We start from the raw sequence: 20062 nt of genomic DNA, 5'->3' as shown, positions 1-20062 counted from the left end.
ATACCATCACACTACACGTTAGTATTCTAAACAATGTATCTCTTGGAAAACTATATGACTAGTTTTATTACTTTCAGAATTGTAATGATTATAAGAACACGTGAGCTTGTATTTCTTGGTAACTTTCTCTTTTAATTGTGATTCATGTTTGTTTAAAATCATAGCTAATATATCTGAAATGCCGCTTTTCAATATTACACAGTACACGTTTTAAGAGTCAGCTGTATATGTTTTGGTGCTTTGAATTAAAACAGTACACGAAATATTAAGTTATATTCATGAATGATTACACCTACATGTTGTTGGCTCGACTAAAATCTGCATATAGCTGCTCATATTAAAACCAAACACGGCAATAAATTGCATCACAACCTGTGACCTTAAATGGATTTGATGGTTATGACACTTTATGACGCTTGTTTCTCCGACGACGCGTGAAAGCAGCATTGGCCTAAACAGCTGAGGTCGGAAAAAGGCGGGCAGGAATTACGCCCTCATGTGACGTCTCGCGCTCATGCTACGGTACGCCATTTGTGTCTAGCAACAAAAAGCGCGGACAGTGGCGATATTTGGATAATCAAAGGTGAGTTTGTGTTACTGAACGCGTTCCTGTAGCAGTATTGGTCCTGTTCTACATCGCGAGGTGGCTGAGGCCTACGCATGTGTGTGCTAACTGCTGTATATGCATTATTTGTGTACTGTTTCAGGCGGTCGATGCTAGCCTCCTTTTTGGGCCTCTGTGCTGCCGTCGTTTTCTGGATTTTTGACGATTAAGACCCACCTTTCACTTCGCTGTGATTGGTGTGTACGGCTAACGTCGAAATTCTATTGGTTAATCTTTCCATAACTGTTGAGGAGCCATGTTGTAATTTGTTAGCTCGCCAATGCTCCACGACAATCACATTTTTTTAACAGTGTACTTAATATCCAAAAAGAAGGCAGCATTTACACCACTACATGTTTTCAAGCAGTGTTGTTTGTAATGTATTATCATGACTCGTGGTACTTTAAATAGTGGGGCTTCGATTGATCAACTCAGCGTTACTTTGTAAACTAATACAATTGACTGCAGAGTAGCTCAACTACTGGGAATTCATAGCAAACCTTAAACCAGAAACTATCCAACCGAATACCCTTTGGGCGTTATTCAGCGACCGTCACAATTTCTTGAACTTTGCTTCAATGGTTTATATGTGTTGCGCTCTCCCCCTTCCTTCCAAGTTTGTAACCGCCGCAAAGGAATCTCCTTTCGCACGTTTTACAAAAGACATCAAAGGTATTAAGGTTTCGCTGTCTGTTTTTAACAGCTGGCTGCTAAATTCTAGACGACGTCTGCCAAAATGGACTATTTGCTTTGCATCGATTCTACAAAAACAGCTGCAGGAATCATTGATGTCATCTAAATATTATTGTTAATGGGGTGATGCATTTACAGATAGTACAGTTATTCCATAATTATAAGTAGCTCTTTGAGTTGCGTGAGCCTATTCGGCTCACCCAGTTATCCCCTGGGCCTTATAAAATACTTTTTAATTGGCCTCAAAGTGCCAGATGACTATGATGACCATGGTCAAGAGCCTTCAATGGATAACATACACATTTGATTGAAACAAAATTAGTGTGCAGATAAAGAAAACGTTTACGCTATAAATGAGCCTGCCTACAATATTTTTTAAACTATGTGCTTCTGAAAACACTAGATGGCGACATTTGCACGTGTTTGTCATTTCTGCTACTTGGAGGTTTGTCTACAATGCATTTACGGTTGTGGTTTACCTGAATTCATTTTGTATGTCTGACTGGTGAATTAAGGTAATACAAGATGGCAAATAAAGTTATGTGCTGTGTCTCATTTTGCGTAGGTTATTCATCCATCGTCAACTCAAGTTTTCAATTTTATGTAAATGAAGCAAGATAATACATAGATCAGAAACAACTTTCGAACAGCGGTCTCCTTTGGACAGAATGCCAAAAAGGGGATGCCCAGTTGTCGTGCACATGGATGATGTACAAGCGGAGTCACCCAGTAGGGCTATGACACCTGAAAAAGAGGATGGGGGACCTACTCAACGGCTGCAGGCAGACACTATGACTGAAGATGTGAGTACTCGTTGCTCAGTTTGTGACTTCTCAGCAAAATGCCCAAGATCGCTGAAGATTCATTATGCACGGAAACATAAAAAGAGCACAAATAAAGCTGCTGAACCTCCTGAGGACAGGCAAACCATTTCTGATGATAGTACACGTGAAGTTCAAAAAGAAATTGACATGGAGACAGAATGTCCTGCTGAGTCAAATCCAGGGTTAGGGTCAGATGATCCAAGATCTGCTTCTCTCGACAATGATGGTGGTAACGTTGCAATATCAGACAAGCAGGCAAAACAAGAGCAGGGAATATCCAGTCAAGAGCGAAGAGTGAGCAAACGAACCCCCAAACCCAAGATAATCTACTCATGTAACTTCTGTGGCCTTGAGTTTCGGGACAAATCTCCTCTCGATGTACATATACAGCGATACCACAGTAAAGACAGCCCACGCACTGGTGAGTATTTCCTCTGTGCATTCTGTCATTGATATAATATACCTTCCAAAATAATTACGCATTTATGTTTTGAATTTCGTTTCTGGTGAATATATACTGAATACCACCAAGATTAGGGGTCAGCAGCGTTCATCATTATTAATCTACGTGTAGAATTGAATTACCTGAAGTAGCTGTGTCTTTGAAATCTCTTTCAGTTGATGCAGACGTGTACATGGATGAAGAGGACTCTGAGACCACTGAAAGTGCTTTCAAGATAACCCCTGCACAAGGGGAGCCAAAACGTACAGGGAGCAGATTGAAGCTGAATTGTGCAAACTGCGATTTCAAGGTTTTCACAGTTTCGTTGCTAGAGAGCCACGCTCGTGTCAAGCACCCGGGCCTGGATTGGTACCGCTGCAAATTGTGTAACTTCTTTTCCGCTACATCTGAATGGATGGACAAACACCTGTGCTCAGATACTCACAAGCAACATATGAGCAGGCATAATAGTGCTTCTCATTCCTCCTATGTTGAGAGAGTAGCCAAAGGAGATGGGGGTGAAGACGGCATAGCTGGTGTGGCTCAGGAAATTAAAGAGTCAATGGAGGCTGCTAAAGTTGTAGTGGATGAGGAAGACTTGGAATCAGAGCCTCCAAAACCTAAAAGAGTGAGACCAAAACAAGCATCTTCAACCAAATGTGGTTATTGCGGCTTGGTGGTATCTAATGCTACCAACCTCGGTGTCCATGTCCGCCGTAAACACAGCAAAGAGTATGTATACAGGTGTACTCTGTGCTGCTATAGCTGTGTTACCAAAGGAGACATTGATCGCCATTGTATCACTAAGAAACACAGGAAACGTGTGCAACAATGTGAAAATAGCAGCCCTGTCAAAAATCTTGGAGGCCCTTTACCCCAGGAACCCACAGATACACAATCCCAGGAACCAAAAGAAGCTTCTTTTACCAGAAACATGGAGCAGGAATCACAAGGCTCCAAAAAACACAGTGATGAAGAGCAAACACTGTCATACACATGCTCAGTACAAGGTGAATATGACTCTGTTGCTTGCAGTCACTGCAATTTTATAGCTCACTCAGTCCCCTCCCTCGATCTTCATGTGAAACGAAAGCACACAAGAGACTTCGAATATGTCTGTTTGGCATGCAGATACTATGCTGTAACAACCGGGGAAATGTCTCGCCATGCCAGTACAGAGAGACACAAGCAGAAAAGCCAGAAATTCCAGGCACTACAAGGGAATGGTGGCCAAAAATCTTTGCAGTCCCCGGCAGGACTCGGTGAGGTTATTGATCTTAGCGGTGCAACAGTTCATGTTGAGTCTGAACCTTTAAGCCTTTCAGATGAGCTAGAGCTAAGTTCAGAAGAAAGCCAAAAAGAAAAAAATCAGTACACGGTGGCACCTTCTGTTCCTGTTGAGCCTGTTGATGCTGTGGGGATGTTAGCTGACAAAGCAAAGGAGAAGAAACCAGAGAGCATTGCATCTTCCTCTGGTGATGCTCAAGATTTGACTCACTTTACAGTAGAGCAAACAGCAGAGGCTGCGAATATGCCCCAAGCAGAACTTGAAGTGGTACAGTCTTCACAGCAAGAAATTCAAGAAAAAGATGACAAATTCATTGAAGGGACAAGTGCAGAAAAAAGTTCAGATTCAGTTCCAAGAATGTCTACTGCCCGACCTTTTGATACCTGCATTGTGTCCGTAAAGGCCCTCCCTAAGCAGGAGCAGGCATTGCTGGAGGGCGTTGCACTCGAGGGTGAGGTTGTTGTTAAAGGCTTGACAGGAGAAGCACCAGTACCGTCTGGGCTCTTGTCCCATTATGTCAAAAAGCTTAAACAGAAGGAAGTGAGCGTTGAAACCAAAGTGAGAAGCACCCGAATTCGCTGTGCTGACTGTGGCTTTTTGGCAGATGGCCTAAGCGGCCTGAATGTCCACATGTCAATGAAGCACCCAACAAAGGATAAGCAATTCCACTGTATGGTGTGTGGCAAGTCATTCTACACTGAGAGCAACCTTCATCAACACCTGGCCAGCTCTTCCCACCTCCGAAATGAGCAGAACAGCCTTGATGAACGTGATGACGGCAGAGCATGCTTCAAGTGCACAAAATGCACAGATCGCTTTGAAACGGAGCAAGATCTGTTCATTCACATCAAGGAGAAACATGATGAGCTGCTGAAACAAGTCAACAAGTATGTGATCGAGGACACAGAACAGATTAATCGTGAGCGGGAGGAGCACCAAGGCAACAAGTGCAAGTACTGTGGCAAGGTGTGCAAGAGCAGCAACTCCATGGCCTTCCTGGCACACATTCGCACACACACTGGTATGTATGCTTGTTTTATCCCTCCCTTGAAATATACAATAGGCTCAGTGTGCCAACCCTAATACTATCGTTTACATGATGTTCGTGGCAGCTAGGCAATCATGGTTTAGGCTATTGTGGACAAAACGGGATGGCCGTAACACAACACGGGGGGACAGGTGGGCAAACGTTTTTCGCAAACGGGGGTCGCTGTTCTGACGTCATAGGCTGTTCCCCACTCCTTGAATGCTGGCAGCCAGATCCATTCCACACATCCACACACAGATGTAATTGTGAATATTAATCCGCGGCGAACTAATATGCGAGTGCATTGGCGTGAGGTTCTGCCTGTGTGCTCGGGACCTGCTTTGGATAAGTCACAGGAGTTGATTAGACCAGACAAAACACTTCCGCCGCTTCTGATGTTAAGAAGTAATGGTACTTTTACTCCGTTACAATGATTTAAATGTCGCTCGCTACTTTTATTTATCAACTATTACTACTACGACTTCGACTTCTGCATCGGCGCTGTTTGCGACAATCGTTTAAGTCTAGTTCACCAATCAAGCGACACAAAAAAGCCACATGACCTCACACAACATCTTCTATTGGGCTTCCCGGGCATAGGTATTAACACTCGATAAGCCAGCCCTGCTGATTGTCGTGCCTGCGTGGCGGCCATGTTGGGAAAGTCGGCGTTATCATAAAGGCAACGGCGCGCTACTCGTGTTTACATTTAGAGAAACAAAAACAACAGCTTTCATGTATTTTAGTATTTGTCTAGCACTGTCTGCCCAAACGTGGATATTTCAGCTCACTTATAACTTGAGAAAACAGTAAATTGCAGTTTTGTTTTTGTAGTTTTGACTGTGCATATACACGCACACACACACACACACACACACACACACACACAGCAACATCAGAATTTGCACATTTTTTATTTTGTAATTTGTTTTATTGACGTTAATGCTGTGGTTAAGTTACTCACTATTTACTCAGTACTTGAGTAATTATTTCACTGTGTACTTTTTACTCTTACTCAAGTTGAGGACTAGGTACTTTTTTACTTTTACTTGAGTCACATTATTGTCAAGTAACAGTCCTCCTACTTGATTACAATATTTGGCTACTTTACCCACCTTAGGAGCAGACATCCTCGATTGCTACTCTTAAGTTTAAGAAACATTTTTGCTCATCAGATCAGCCAGTGTCATATTTGTTGCACTGGTCTTTTGTATTTTCGCGTTGAGATGCTGCGGGTCGTGGCCCTGGTTGTGGTCCCAGCGGAACCGTGAAGCACACATAACATCAGAGACGAGCTGGTCTGCTAGTACATCTTTTATTAATTAGGAAACGTGCCTACAATTATGTAATTAGTTTACGGATGTTAATGTTAAATGTATTAAGCGACAGAGCGATGTTCAGGATTATGTCACAACACAGAATGAACTAACTTAAAATTCAGAAATGGCCAATAAAAACAGAAAAATATTGTACTTAATATTTTCCTGGATGATGCATTTGGGATTAGCCTTTGAAGTTGGTAATGGTGAAAAATGAAGTGAAACAGACAATGATTTTAGTCACTTCTTTTCCAAAATGAGAGTGCTTAAAGAGGAGGATGCTATTCATGTGGCACAGCTTGAAGCAGGTATCAGGTGCAGGTGGAGATGGGCCTGGCTCAAGTTTGAGGCCAAAACTAAAAAGCAAAGAAATGAGGCAAATTTAATTTTAATCTTAAATTTGTACATCAACATGTACTTGAGCGGTGTGAATACATGTTTTTCTGCGTGAAGAAAATTTGTTTATTTTGCCTTATTGTACTCTTCACAGTCTTCCAGATTTGCTTAATTTATGTTAAAATAATAATTTTAAAAAATCTCTGTGGGGGCCTGGGGTATCACCCTTTTTATGCCTTTGGTGTTTGCATGTTTGAATTACAGCGTTCACTCTTTTTGGGTAGTAGTCTTATCAGCATGGCCCGTCTTAGAGTATTATTGTCCACTCTGGTTAATTATGTTAAAACCATCATATTGTTGATTTGTATATTTGCTTTATTATTATTAATTATTATTATTTACATCGGATCATAATGTTTTCATTTTCTATTTCTACTGTATATGGTTCCATGCCTTTGGTGCACATTGTGGTTTTCAAAGCAGGTCACAGCTCTTACTCCTCATTAAAATGCATGATCACAAGGTGCTCTGATTCTGAAACTGTCAAGTTGTTTCATGTAAGTAAAAACTTGACAATTATACAGATGGGATGAACTCTCAGTCCCAGGGCACAGCAGGCTAGATTGGGCCATAAAATGAGCTGAAAGTGCCATGGCAAGATAGTGTAGATTGGGCCATAAAAATGCTGGTGTAGTGAAACCTTGTGTCTTATGTAGTTGATGTTGTATAGACTGAGAGAAAACCTTAAACCTTAACTTTGGTCCAAAAATCTTCTGATTCTTTAACTAGCTTACAGTCAATAAGCTTATTTATTTATTTATTTATTTGAGAAGAAACGCCTTTTATAAAACAGATGTACAATACATTCAGATGAGATGTGATCCTTTATCAATGAAGTGTAAGTTACAGTATTGATCCTTGTAAATGTGACAAAGTTTGAGGAATGTATTTTCTTTTCCTGACCTCACATTAAGTTGACTTAACTTGTGTTACGCTGCATAATATTTGTAAGCAGCATTTTAAAGAATTTGGATATACAGTAATTCGAATGAACCCTAGCATAAAGAGAGAGATTCAACCTCCTTTTGGCACACAGTCCTAATGTTAAAGCCACTGTCTACTGTAGCCAGGTAAAAGCTGTTTCAGCAGAGGTGACGGTAAAGACTGATTAGGCTTCGGACCAGCCAGAGAAACGCTAATGGACTCTAGATTGGGATTCCCTGAGCAACGGTTGCATGGTCAGAGACATGTGCGACTCATAATTGATGTGTCCATTACCAAGACTCAGTTGTAATTATAGTCAATAAGTCTCTGTAAATGTGTTAAAGCTGAGGCTAAAAGCATTGGAGGTCCAAAGAGAGGTGGGCTAATAATTTAAAATAATCAATGCAGACGTATTCAAAGCCTTTAATTTCCCTTGTGTCTGGACGTCCACAGTTGTGTGTATGTGTGTAAATGGTAGCATGTCTAGTGAATGTGTGTGTATGTCAACCTTCATGGCCAGTTGATTATCCCCAATCCATTAAGATTTATCTTGTCATTTATAATGCAAAGCAGAACATTGCTCAGGGCTTTGAGTGGGAAATGTTCGACAGGTTAAGAACATGCGGTGTTCTGTTACATTTCCCTGACCATGTATATTAATTGCTTTTAAAATCAACTTAATGCATGAATGAGATGTGAGAGAACCATCAATAAATGCCCTTTTCTGCCTTGAATGTTTCATTCCCCCTCTACTGCTCACGCATTAATGAGCCTTGCAATCCACAATCCATTTTCCCTGTCTGTGGATGGTGTATGTAGATATTGTAATGCATTCCAACAAATCAGCAGTAAAACCCCCAATTTGTCAGTATTTTTCATGCCAAATCTGATCTATAATTGCCAATATTTTATTTCTCGAAGCTGTGAGAATTGGAGGTTAAATACAAGATTGTGAGCACAGTTATGTTCTTAATGACGGAGTGTCTATTCCTACTGTATGTTCTTCAACTTTAAGAATATAAAGTCTATGACATGTCGGGCTAAGCGATGTCAACAAGTCAAGGGCACATTCTGAATTCTTTTATTTAGCTTTACCTTTCTTATGCTAATGATTTACATTTTTGTTCAAGAAATTGCACTTCCACTTAAATTTTAGCCCCTCATGGAAAACACCAATTTGTCTTCATTTTGACAACATATGCCATTTAGTATTATTACTTAAGTTCCCTCATTACAGTGAATTATTTCCTTTTTATATGGCATACATTTCATCCATCCATTTTCTGAGCCGCTTCTCCTCACTAGGGTCGCGGGCGTGCTGGAGCCTATCCCAGCTATCATCGGGCAGGAGGCGGGGTACACCCTGAACTGGTTGGCAGCCAATCGCAGGGCACATAGAAACAAACAACCATTTGCACTCACAATCATGCCTACGGGCAATTTAGAGTATCCAATTAATGCATGTTTTTGGGATGTGGGAGGAAACCATTTAATCTTGGAATTTGTTTAAGGGGCTGTGTAGCAGCTCAATTGAGTTTTGCCAGTTTTGAGGCTGGGAGCATGTCCAGATCCTTTTAATTACGACCTATTTTTTATCCTCTTGATTAATCACTGAAGGTAGTGGGAGGCTGCACACATATTTGTCCAGTTGTCCCTTAAAGAAAACTTGTGCACATTTCCATTTTCCCCAATCAGGGTACTACTGGAATTTGCATCTTTAGACTTAAATTGGTCACTTTTTCACTTGAGTGATTTGTCTGACTTAAGCCTCAAATGGGTCTACATGCCCAAGATGCACATTCACACAATTGATGTGATGTGATTAAAACTGTAACTTCATTGGCATGATTTTTCACGTGACAAAAACTTGCAGTAGTTACAGTGGGTATGGAAAGTATTCAGACCCCCTTAAATTTTTCGCTTTTTGTTATATTGCAGCCATTTGCTAAAATCATTTAAGTTCATGTTTTCCTCATTAGTGTACACACAGCACCCATTATTGACAGAAAAAAACCGGAATTTTTGAAATTTTTGCAGATTTATTAAGGAAGAAAAACTGAAATATCACACAGCCATAAGTATTCAGACCCTTTGCTCAGTATTTAGTAGAAGCACCCTTTTGAGCTAATATAGCCATGAGTCTTTTTGGGGAATGATGCAGGGAGTTTTTCTCACCTGGATTTGGGGATCCTCTGCCATTCCTCCTTGCAGATCCTCTCCAGTTCTGCCGGGTTGGATGGTGAATGTTGAACCAAAATTCATCCTGATCATTGTGGATGTATGATATGCAACTACAGTAAACATTTGGTTGAAGTTATTGCTGCCAAAGGAGGTAAACCACTTAGATCCAAGGGTTCATCTACGTTTTCCTCCCTGTCCTGTGAATGTATACAGGTTATTTTCAATAAAAATATGAAAACACAAAATTATATGTGTGGTATTAGTTTACGCAGACTCTATTTTTGTGATTTAGATTAAAATCAGACAGCATTTGATGACCAATTTATGCAGACAATTAAACTCGAAAGGGTCCACATACTTTTTCCTCCCACTTTGTGGCTTGGTGACTGTGTTGTGATGTATCTGTGCATACACGGCGTACTGTATAAGGCCATGTGAAATGATGTGTCTTGCTTTCCCACAGCCGCTGTGCTTTTGAGCCTTGTTAGTACAGACTTGCCTTTCAATCTTCATTACTGGCTGAAGATTCAATGTGTCGTACTTCCTGCTCACAGCAAGTGAACTGTGAACAAATTAGTGATCTACACAAAGTGCTTAATCAAATCACCAGCTATCCCGAGATTGAACATTGTCAAATGCCTTTAGATATTCACCCACAGTGACAGTAGTTTTGAGATGCCAATATACCTGTCATACAAGTATGCCATTGTAGTGTTGTAGTACTCAACTTATTGTAAGTACACACCATTTAACTCACAACAGACAGACAGAGTCTGCTTAAAGTAATGCCACACAATTATATTTATTGTATTTATTAGACATATCATTTAAACATTCACATTGCACGGTGGAAAAAGTATGTAAACACCTCAGCTAAGGACTTCTGCAAAATCTAATCGGAGTCACCAAGCTCAAATCATTTCCAATCAATGTGACCAACTGCCCTATTTAAAAAAACAAAAAAAACAGTTTTAATTTTGTTACCAGTTTTAATTTTTTTCTCCTCAAGAAGCGCTTTCAAATGTGAACGTCTTGCATTAAATAACTCTCATAATACCTAAAATTAAGAATTGTTAACATACATTAAGATGGAAAAAGTATATTTAAAATCCTTAATGTTCACCAATCCACGATAAGACAGACAATTGTTCCTATTAATGGAGAAACCCTAGCACTGTTGCCACTCTACCTACAGGAGTGCATGGCTGTCCTGGAAAGATTACTGCAAGAAGACAGCGCAGAATGCTAATTGAGATGAAGAAAAACCCTGGAGTGTAGATTTAAGACTTTGAGAAATCTTTGGCACCTGACAACATCCCTGTTGAGAAATATATGAAAAGTAAAACATTAAACACAGATGGCTGTCATAGCAGCAGACCACAGAGGAAGCCACACGTCTAAAAAAACAACAACAAAAAAAACATTGCTACAGGTTTGAAGTTGGAAAAAAAAAGCACCTGGATGTTTCACACTGCTACTGGCAAAGTATTATGTGAACAGATGAAACCAAAGTTGAATTGTTTAGAAGCAATACACAATGCTGTGTGTGGAGAAAAAAAGGCACAGCACAAAACTATCAAAACCTCACACTGAGGGCTAGCAGCTACCTCAGGGCCGAGGCACATTGCCATCATCAATGGAAAGGAAAAGTTAAGACCACCTGTCTGCCAATTAAAGCTTAACAGAAGATGGGTGATGGAGCAGGGCAACGACCCAAAGAATATTAGCACATCAACATCACATCAACATAATCAACAGAAGAAAACACGCCTTCTGGAGTGGCCCAGTCAGACTCCTGACTTCAACTCAAGTGAAGATCCTGTGGCATGACCTCAAGAGAGCGATTTGAACCATACATTCCAAGAATATTGCTTTACTGAAAGCATTCCTCTTTTGTCAAGAGGAATGTTCAAAATACCTCCTGACCGTTGTGCAGGTCTGATATGCAACTACAGGAAATGTTTGCAGTTATTGCTGGCAAAGGAGGGTCAGCCAGTTATTAAATCCAAAAGTCCACATACATTTTCGACCCTGCACTGTGACATATTTATGTTTTGTTCAGTAAAAACATGGAAACCTAGTTATCAATTATTTGTGCGGTATCATTTTAAGAAAACTGTCTATTGTTGGGACTTAGATGAAGCTCAGATCACATTTTATGACGAGGTAAATCCAACTTTAAAAATACCCCCACTTATGTGAATCATTTTGTGCAAATGATATTTCACACATATGGGACAGTGGACGACTGGTTAGCACATCTGCCTCACAATTCTGAGGACCCGGGTTTAAACCCGGCCTCGCCTGTGTGGCGTTTGTATATTCTCCCCGTGCCTGTGTGGGTTTTCTCTAGGCTGTACAAGATCCGGATTTTTGGGGCCGATCAGAGAGTTAAAAAAAAAAACTAACCGATCACCGATCCGATCACAATATGGAGCTATGTTGTCACGTATGGGCAGTAGCTGGATCCAAGAGCAGGCGGAGTCAGATGTAAAATGATGAACAGTTTATTGAGGAAAGGTAATGGCGGTGGTCCTAGCTGGGTTGGCAGACAGGTGGAAGGGCGTGGTGAGGACAGGCGGCTGGCTTGGCGGCAGGAATGACGTGGATCAGGAACATGGGAGAAAACACTGAGAACAAGGAGACACAGGAGTAAAAAAAGGGAACGATGACTAGAGTGACTTACGTGAGGTAAATGGGCCCTGGTACCGCTGGAATTAACTGCAACAATTTGGCAAGGATTTCCTGGAACAGGCAGGCTTATATACCATTGGTGATGAGGCTGATTGGAGACAGGTGCTGAAAACAGAGAGGGGAGGGGGGGAGAGAGAGAGGACGCAAAGCACCCTCCCGGCTCCAATAATTGAACTGCAGTGCAGTATATGACAGTACCCCCGTCTCAACGGACGCCTCCCGGCGTCGTGCCATTTTTCTTCGGGTGAGCCGCGTAGAAGTCGTCCAAAAGGGTATGATCGAGTATAAGCTTCCGGGATATCCAAGACCGCTCCTCTGACCAATACCCTTCCCAGTCGACCAGGTACTGGAACCCCCTCCCCCTAGGCCTCACGTCAAGGATGCGCAACACCGTCAAGGCCGGATGGTCGTCAATAATCCGGGGAAGCGGGGGGGTGGGTGGGGTTCGGGCGGACGGCTTAAGGCGCAGGTGGAGACAGGCTTGAGCAATGAGACGTGGAAGGTTGGGTGAATCTTTAAGGACTGTGGAAGCTTCAACTGGACAGAAGTGGGAATGATGATTTTGGTAATTGGGAAAGGGCCAAAGAATTGGGGAGTGAGCTTACGGGATTCAGTTTAAAGCGGGAGGTCGTGAGAAGAAAGCCAGACAGATTGGCCCACCTTGTATTCGGGCGTTGGGGAGCGATGACGGTCCGCGAGCTGTTTATTGCATGCGGCGGACCACGTCAACGCTGCACGGATGTCTTTCCACACTGCCTGGATTCTCTGGAGATGATCCTTGACTGCGGGGACTGCCACTGCCTGCTCCTGTTAGTTGAATAATGGCGGTTGGTAACCATAACAAACCATGAATGGGGACGTACCGGTAGTGGAACTGGTGAGGGAGTTTTTGGCGTACTCAATCCACGGGAGGAATGAGATCCAGGAGGAGGGGTTGCGTGCGGCAACACAACAGAGGGCTGATTCTAGGGATTGGTTTGCCTGCTCCGTCTGGCCGTTGGTCTGCGGATGATATCCTGATGACAAGCTGGCTGCTGCGCACACCACTTTACAGAATTCCTTCCATACCAGGGATGAGAACTGAGGACCTCTGTCAGAGACAATATCTATGGGAATACCTTGGACTCTAAAGACATGCTGGACAAGGAGGTTAGCAGTTTCGAAGGCGGATGGTAGTTTGGGGAGGGGTACGTAATTGACAGATTTAGAAAAGCAATCGACAATAGGGAGAATGATAGTTACCTTCAGAAGTGGGTAGACCGGTAACGAAGTCCAGAGCGATATGGGACCAAGGGGGGATAGAGATAGGCTATGGACGAAGCAGCGCAGCTGGGGGCAGATGTGAAGACTTCCCTCGGGCACAGGCGGAGCAGGCTTGGAGGAACTCCCGGGTGTCTTGAACAAGGCTGGGCCACCAGAAATGCTACCGGATGAACTGAATGGTGCGGGTGATGCCAGGTGAGTTTGGAGTTGTGAGCCCACTGAAGAACGTCAGAGCGTGCAGAATCTGGTACAAACAGGCGGTTTGGAGGCCCAGTCTTGGGTTCCTGGTGAGTCTTTTGGGCCTCCTTAACCACCTGTTCGATCTGCCAAGTGGCTGCACCAACGAAGCACGAGGAAGGAAGAATGGGTTCCGGTTCGTCAGGGCTGGAGGGGGGTGAGTAAAGTCTAGACAGGGCATCTGGTTTGCTGTTTTTGGAGCCAGGGCTGAAGGAGAGATTGAAATTAAACCTGCTCAAGAAGAGAGCCCAGTGAACTTGTCGAGGGTTAAGGCGTTTGGCGGAACGGAGGTAAGAGAGATTCTTGTGGTCTGTCCAAATGATGAATGGTAGTTCAGTCCCCTCCAGCCAGTGCCTCTACTCTACTCTTCTGTCAGTAATAAATGTTTGGAAAACTGCAGGGGCGTTGGTTAAACCGAATGGCATGACCAGATACTCGAAGTGTCCGAGAGGGGTATTGAAGGCGGTCTTCCATTCGTCCCCCTCTCGGATACGGATGAGGTGGTAGCCGTTTCATAGATCCAGTTTGGTGAATACCTGGGCGTCACAGAGGGGTTGAAACGAGGGGTCGGTGAGGTGAAGCGGAGATTTATTCTTCACGGTGATATTGAGAGCACGGTTGTCGATACATGGACAGAGAGTGGTGTCTTTCTTTTCAACAAAAAAGAAGCCGGCCCCAACTGGAGAAGAAGAAGGTCGAATGAGTCCGGAAGCCAGAGAGTCATGGATATAGTCCTCTATTGCTCCATTTTCTCAGGTCGGACAAGGTTGTAGAGACGACTGGAGGGAAGAGGGGCCCCCGGCAGCAGATTAATTGCACAGTCATACGGGCGGTGGGGGCTGGCGGGGGGTAAAGAAATGGCCAGGTCTTTACGAAACACAGGAGAGAGATCATGATATTCTTCAGGGACTCTGGAAAGGTCAACGGGCGTGGAAGAGGGTGGCGGTTTACCAAAGGGAAGTATAGCTCAGAGCAGGCAGTGGTGAGGACAGGCGGCTGGCTTGGTGGCAGGAATGACATGGATCAGGAACACGGGGGGAAAACACTGAGAACAAACACAGGACACAGGAGTGAAAAAAAAGGGCACGATGAATAGAGTGACTTACTTGAGGTAAATGGGCCGTGGTACCGCTGGAAGTAACTGCAATACTTTGGCGAGGATTTCCTGGAACAGGCAGGCTTATATACTGGTGCTGATGAGACTGATTGGAGACAGGTGCTGAAAACAAAGAGGGGAGAGAGAGAGGACGCAAAGCGCCCTTCCGGCTCCAATAATTGAACTGCAGGGCAGTATATGGGGCCGATCAGCGAGTTAAAAAAAAAAAAACAACCAATCCGATCAGAAGATGGAGCTATGTGTCTATTTAAATGACTTGTTTATTTACTGAATATACTTATGTACTGTATACTGAGTTTATTTAAAAATATCTTGTCAGGTCATGTATTGTAATCAGTCAGGTCAAACCAGCATTACAACATGACAGAAATAATGGGTGCTAACTTACTTTAATTAAATTACGTAATTGTAGTTAAATTACTTCAGACACACCGAAACTTTAGCGCATGATTCAACAGAATACTGGTACAACCATTAGTGCTAGCACTAGCTTGCTAGGCTACATTAGGTTTTGTTGCCTGATTGCGAGCCGTATTGTATTAAAAGTATGTGAACATACCTCAAGCAAGCCTTGAATTAAAGTCCTCTCGCGAGCACCGGTGACCACCAGCACAGATTTTCCCTCATTTTGTTCTTATAATACACACCACGCGATCGATTGTTTTTGTCGTGTCCTGTTGAGTGTATCCGGTCGTGTTTGTGTTGACAAGATAAAGCCCAGTAATCGTAAAAGACGGGATGCGGTGGTATCGGAATACAAGATTTTATTGCAGTAGTCTGACATAGTGCAATCGTGAAAGATCAATTTTGTCTTGTCGTCTGATCGGGCATTACGTGTTGTCTGTGTGTTTTTTTTTTTCTCAAATAACTTTATTGGCTGTTTATATTTACAGTACTATGTCAAAAGACACGTGACAAGTCTAAAAAAAAAAGAACGTCTTTTGGATTCAAATATCCTGTACACGAGGGCGACACGTAGTAAATGTCTTTTGCGGAGCCAATCAATGACTGGCGAACTATGACATTAAAGCCGATCAGCATAAAATGCTAATTATCGGCCGATACCGATCAGATCGGTGTAAAGTCTAGTTTTCTCCGTGTACTCCGGTTTCCTCCCACATCCCTAAAACATGCGTGGTAAGTTAACCGAAGACTCAAAATTGCCCGTAGGTGTGAATGTGAGTGCGAATGGTTGTTTGTTTATATGTGCCCTGCCATTGGCTGGTGACCAGTTCAGGGTGTACCCCGCCTCTTGCCTGAAGATGGCTCTGATAGGCTCCAGCACACCTGGGAACCTAGTGAGGGTAAGTGGTATGGAAAATGGATAGATGGATATTTCACACAAAAATTGATACTTTGACAAATTAATAACAAATAAACAAATTAATATAATTTTGAAAAACTGAATACACACAGGTGTTGTGGTGGACGACTGGTTAGCACATCTGCCTCTCAGTTCTGAGGACCGGAGTTCAAATCCCGGCACCGCCTGCGTGGAGTGTGGTTGTTTGTTTATATGTGCCCTGCGATTGGCCTGTGACCAGTTCAGAGTGAACCCTGCCTCTCACCCGAAGATAGCTGGGATAGGCTCCAGCATACCCACGACCCTAGTGAGGATAAGCAGTACAGAAAATGGATGGATGAATACACACATTAAATCGAGCAACGCTACATTTTAGATTACAAAATTAGAATTCACAACATTTCAACCACGGGTGAGTCTAATCATCGTCATTTGTGCTCACTGAGAAATGAATGAATAATATGTTGACAACTGGATACGCTCCAGTATTTGTGTAAACTGCAGGTTTAATGAGGAGGTCTTAAATGAATTTTGTCCCTTACAGAGCATGTTTCACATTTGCTAACAAGTGAGTTAAGATTCTTTTAAAGTTTCAAGTATGTGTTTGTCACACGCTATTGACTGTAGATAGTGACCATTGGCCCTCACTGCTCTTAGACAATGGATGGCAAGCAGAGGTTGTTTAACTCTCGCACCACCACCACTTACAGTATTAATGGGAATAATTAGGGAGACACCACGCTTCAAAGCCTCCCTGAGTGATTAGCACGTTAGTGATGGAATGGTTGGTAGTCAACACAAGTATAATTGATTTACATTTTTGCCTGGACATTTGGAGTCCCATATAGGATTAGATAAGAGACGGAAGATGGTTCATATGTACGTACGCAGTACATGCATACATGCATGCATACAGTAGATACGTACATACATACATATGGTGTTTTTTTTTTGTTAAACATTTAAAATGCAGGCACTGCTGGATATGAGAAGTGCTTCATTTGCGTCAGTGCCCGCATCCTAGTCAACCAGCAACCAGGGGGCGAACGTATGGGCCAGCACGGCGCTCCGTGGCCAACTTCAAAATAAAATCCTAATATGACATTGATGTCCAATGTAGTCATATGAAGGTTTTATTTTGAAGTTGTCCCCCTCAGCACGTTTGTGCAGAGGCGGCATGTCATGGCAAGACACTTTTAACAATCGTTGTAGCGGCTGCCTTGACTTTAAGATTTCGGCTGGCCTGACCGTAGTAAAAATAAACGTAGTAAAGTAGCAGCGAAATAGCAAAGTAAATAGAGCAAAATCATAACTGTCGCCTTCTTTGCAGTTTGTGACTGTGAACGACTGACCAATCATCAAGCAGAACAACGGACATGTACTGTCCTTGACAATTCACTATATTGATGGCAAATGAAAAGCCGGTGCCTACAGCCTAATGTTATTGCATTTTATGCATGAACTGCATTTGCTTCCATTGAGTTGCAATTCATGGTTGGACTTTGTAACAGCATCTTTATTCAGTTAGCCCTTGGTAAAGTAGAAGTTTTGGGGTACGTTTTTAAAAAATTATTATTGAACAATTATTCTTATTTAAAGATTCATTTTGCACTGAAAGCTCTTTACATATTGTTTATTGGAAAGTCTTCTTCTTTTCCTTTCGGCTTGTCCAGTTAGGGGTTGCCACAGTGTGTCATCCTTTTCCATGTAAGCCTATCTCCTGCATCCTCCTCTCTAACACCAACTGCCCTCATGTCTTCCCTCACTACATTTATCCACCTTCTCTTTGGTCTTCCTCTCGCTCTCTTGCCTGGCAGCTACATCCTCATCACCCTTCTAACAATATTCTCACTATCTCTCCTCTGGACGTGTCCAAACCAGTGAAGTCTGCTCTCTATAACTTTGTCTGCAAAACATCTAACCTTGGCTGTCCCTCTGATGAGCACATTTCTAATTTTATCCAACCTGGTCACTCCTAGAGTGAAACTAAACATCTTAATTTCCATATTCTGTCTTACTTAGGCTAATTTTCATTCGTCTCCTTTCCAGTGCATGCCACCATCTTTCTAATTGTTCTTCCACCTGCTCCCAGCTTTCACTGCAGATCACAATGTCATCTGAAAACATCATGGTCCACGGGGATTCCAGTCTAACCTCATCTATCAGCCTATCCATCACCACTGCAAACAGGAAGGGGCTCATGGCCGATCCCTGATGCAGTCCCACCTCCACCTTAAACTTCTCTGTCACACCTACAGCACACCTCACCACTGTTCTGCTGCCCTCAGTATGTCCTGTAACATACTTCCCTGTTACTTCAGGCTTCCACATGCAATACCAGTTCTACTCTGGGTACTCTGTCATACGCTTTCTCTATATCCACAAAGACACAATGTAGCTCCTTCTGACCTTCTCTGTACTTTTCCATCAACATCCTCAAGGCAAATAATGCATCTGTGGTACTCCTTCTAGGCATTAAACCATACTGTTGCTCGCAAATACTCACCTGAGTCTAGCCTCCACTACTCTTTCCCATAACTTCATGTGGCTCATAAACTTTATTCCTCTACAGTTCCCACAGCTCTGCACATCACCCTTGTTCTTAAAAATGGGCACCAGCACACTTTTCCTCCATTCCTCAGGCATCTTCTCACCCACTAGAATTCTGTTGAACAAGCTGGTCAAAAACTCCACAGCCACCTTTCCATGATGCTTCCATACTTCCACAGGAATGTCATCAGGACCAACTGCCTTTCCATGTTTCATCCTCTTTAATGCCTTTCTAACTTCCCTTTACTAATCATTGCCACTTCCTAGTCCACCACACTTGGCTCCTCTACTCTTCCTTCTCTCTCATTTTCCTCATTCATCAACTCCTCAAAGTATTCTTTCCATCTATCCAGCACACTACTGGCACCAGTCAACACATTTCCATCTCTATCCTTAATCTCCCTAACCTGCTGCACATCCTTCCAATCTCTACCTTTCTGTCTGGCCAACCTGTATAGATCCTCTTCTCCTTATTTAGTGTCCAACCTGGCATACATGTCATCATATGACTCTTGTTTGGCCTTTGCCACCTCTACCTTTGCCTATGTCACATCTCAATGTATTCCTTTCTCCTCTCATCGGTCCTCTGTGTCACACTTCTTCTTAGCTAACCTCTTTCCTTGTATGATTTCCTGTACTTTGAGGTTCCACCATCCATCTTCTTCTCTTCTTTCCTACCAGAAGATACACCAAGTACTCTCCTGCCCATCTCTCTGATCACCTTTGCTGTTGTGGTCCAGCCTTCTGGAAGCTCCTCCTATCCACCGAGAGATTGTTTTAGCTCTTCTCGAAAAGCCGCACAACACTCTTCCTTTCTCAGCTTTCACCACATGGTTCTCTGCTCTGCCTTTGTCTTCTTAATCTTCCTCCCTACCACCAGAGTCATCTTACACACCACCATCCTATGCTGTCCAGCCACACTCTCCCCTACCACTACCTTACAGTCAGTAACCTCCTTCAGATTACATCGTCTGCACAAAATGTAATCCACCTGTGTGCTTTTACCTCCGCTCTTGTAGGGCCCCCCATCTTCCTACCTCTTCTGGAAAAAAGTGTTCACTACAGCCATTTCCATCCTTTTTGCAAAGTCTACCACCATCTGTCCCTCCAAGTTCCTTTCCTGGATTCCGTACTTCTTCATCACCCCTTTTCCTTCACCAACATAGCAATTACAATCTGCACCAATCACGACTCTCTCTC

At 42.9% G+C, this 20062-nt stretch overlaps 1 protein-coding gene across 7 annotated transcripts in view; it reads left to right on the top strand.

The window, feature by feature from the left end:
* Window positions 1-458: 458 nt before the first annotated feature.
* znf407 (zinc finger protein 407) overlaps window positions 459-20062 on the top strand; it is a 209409-nt gene continuing 189805 nt past the window's right edge. For 2 of the 7 annotated variants that reach the window (XM_061776962.1, XM_061776956.1), the window contains exons 1-4: window positions 459-583; window positions 708-801; window positions 1863-2542; window positions 2740-4872. In XM_061776962.1, coding sequence (XP_061632946.1) covers window positions 1966-2542; window positions 2740-4872 — 2710 coding nt within the window. In that variant the 5' untranslated portion in view covers window positions 459-583; window positions 708-801; window positions 1863-1965. Of the gene's footprint in view, window positions 584-606; window positions 663-707; window positions 802-1481; window positions 1743-1862; window positions 2543-2739; window positions 4873-20062 lie in introns of those variants that run through there. The other 5 variants (XM_061776963.1, XM_061776957.1, XM_061776961.1 and 2 more) reach the window with 5 other exon arrangements.

The sequence above is a fragment of the Phyllopteryx taeniolatus genome, chromosome 6, assembly GCF_024500385.1.
Source record: "Phyllopteryx taeniolatus isolate TA_2022b chromosome 6, UOR_Ptae_1.2, whole genome shotgun sequence".
Classification (NCBI taxonomy): Eukaryota; Metazoa; Chordata; class Actinopteri; order Syngnathiformes; family Syngnathidae; genus Phyllopteryx; species Phyllopteryx taeniolatus.
Note: the sequence above shows the minus strand (reverse complement) of the source record. Positions and strands in the feature narration are given on the sequence as shown.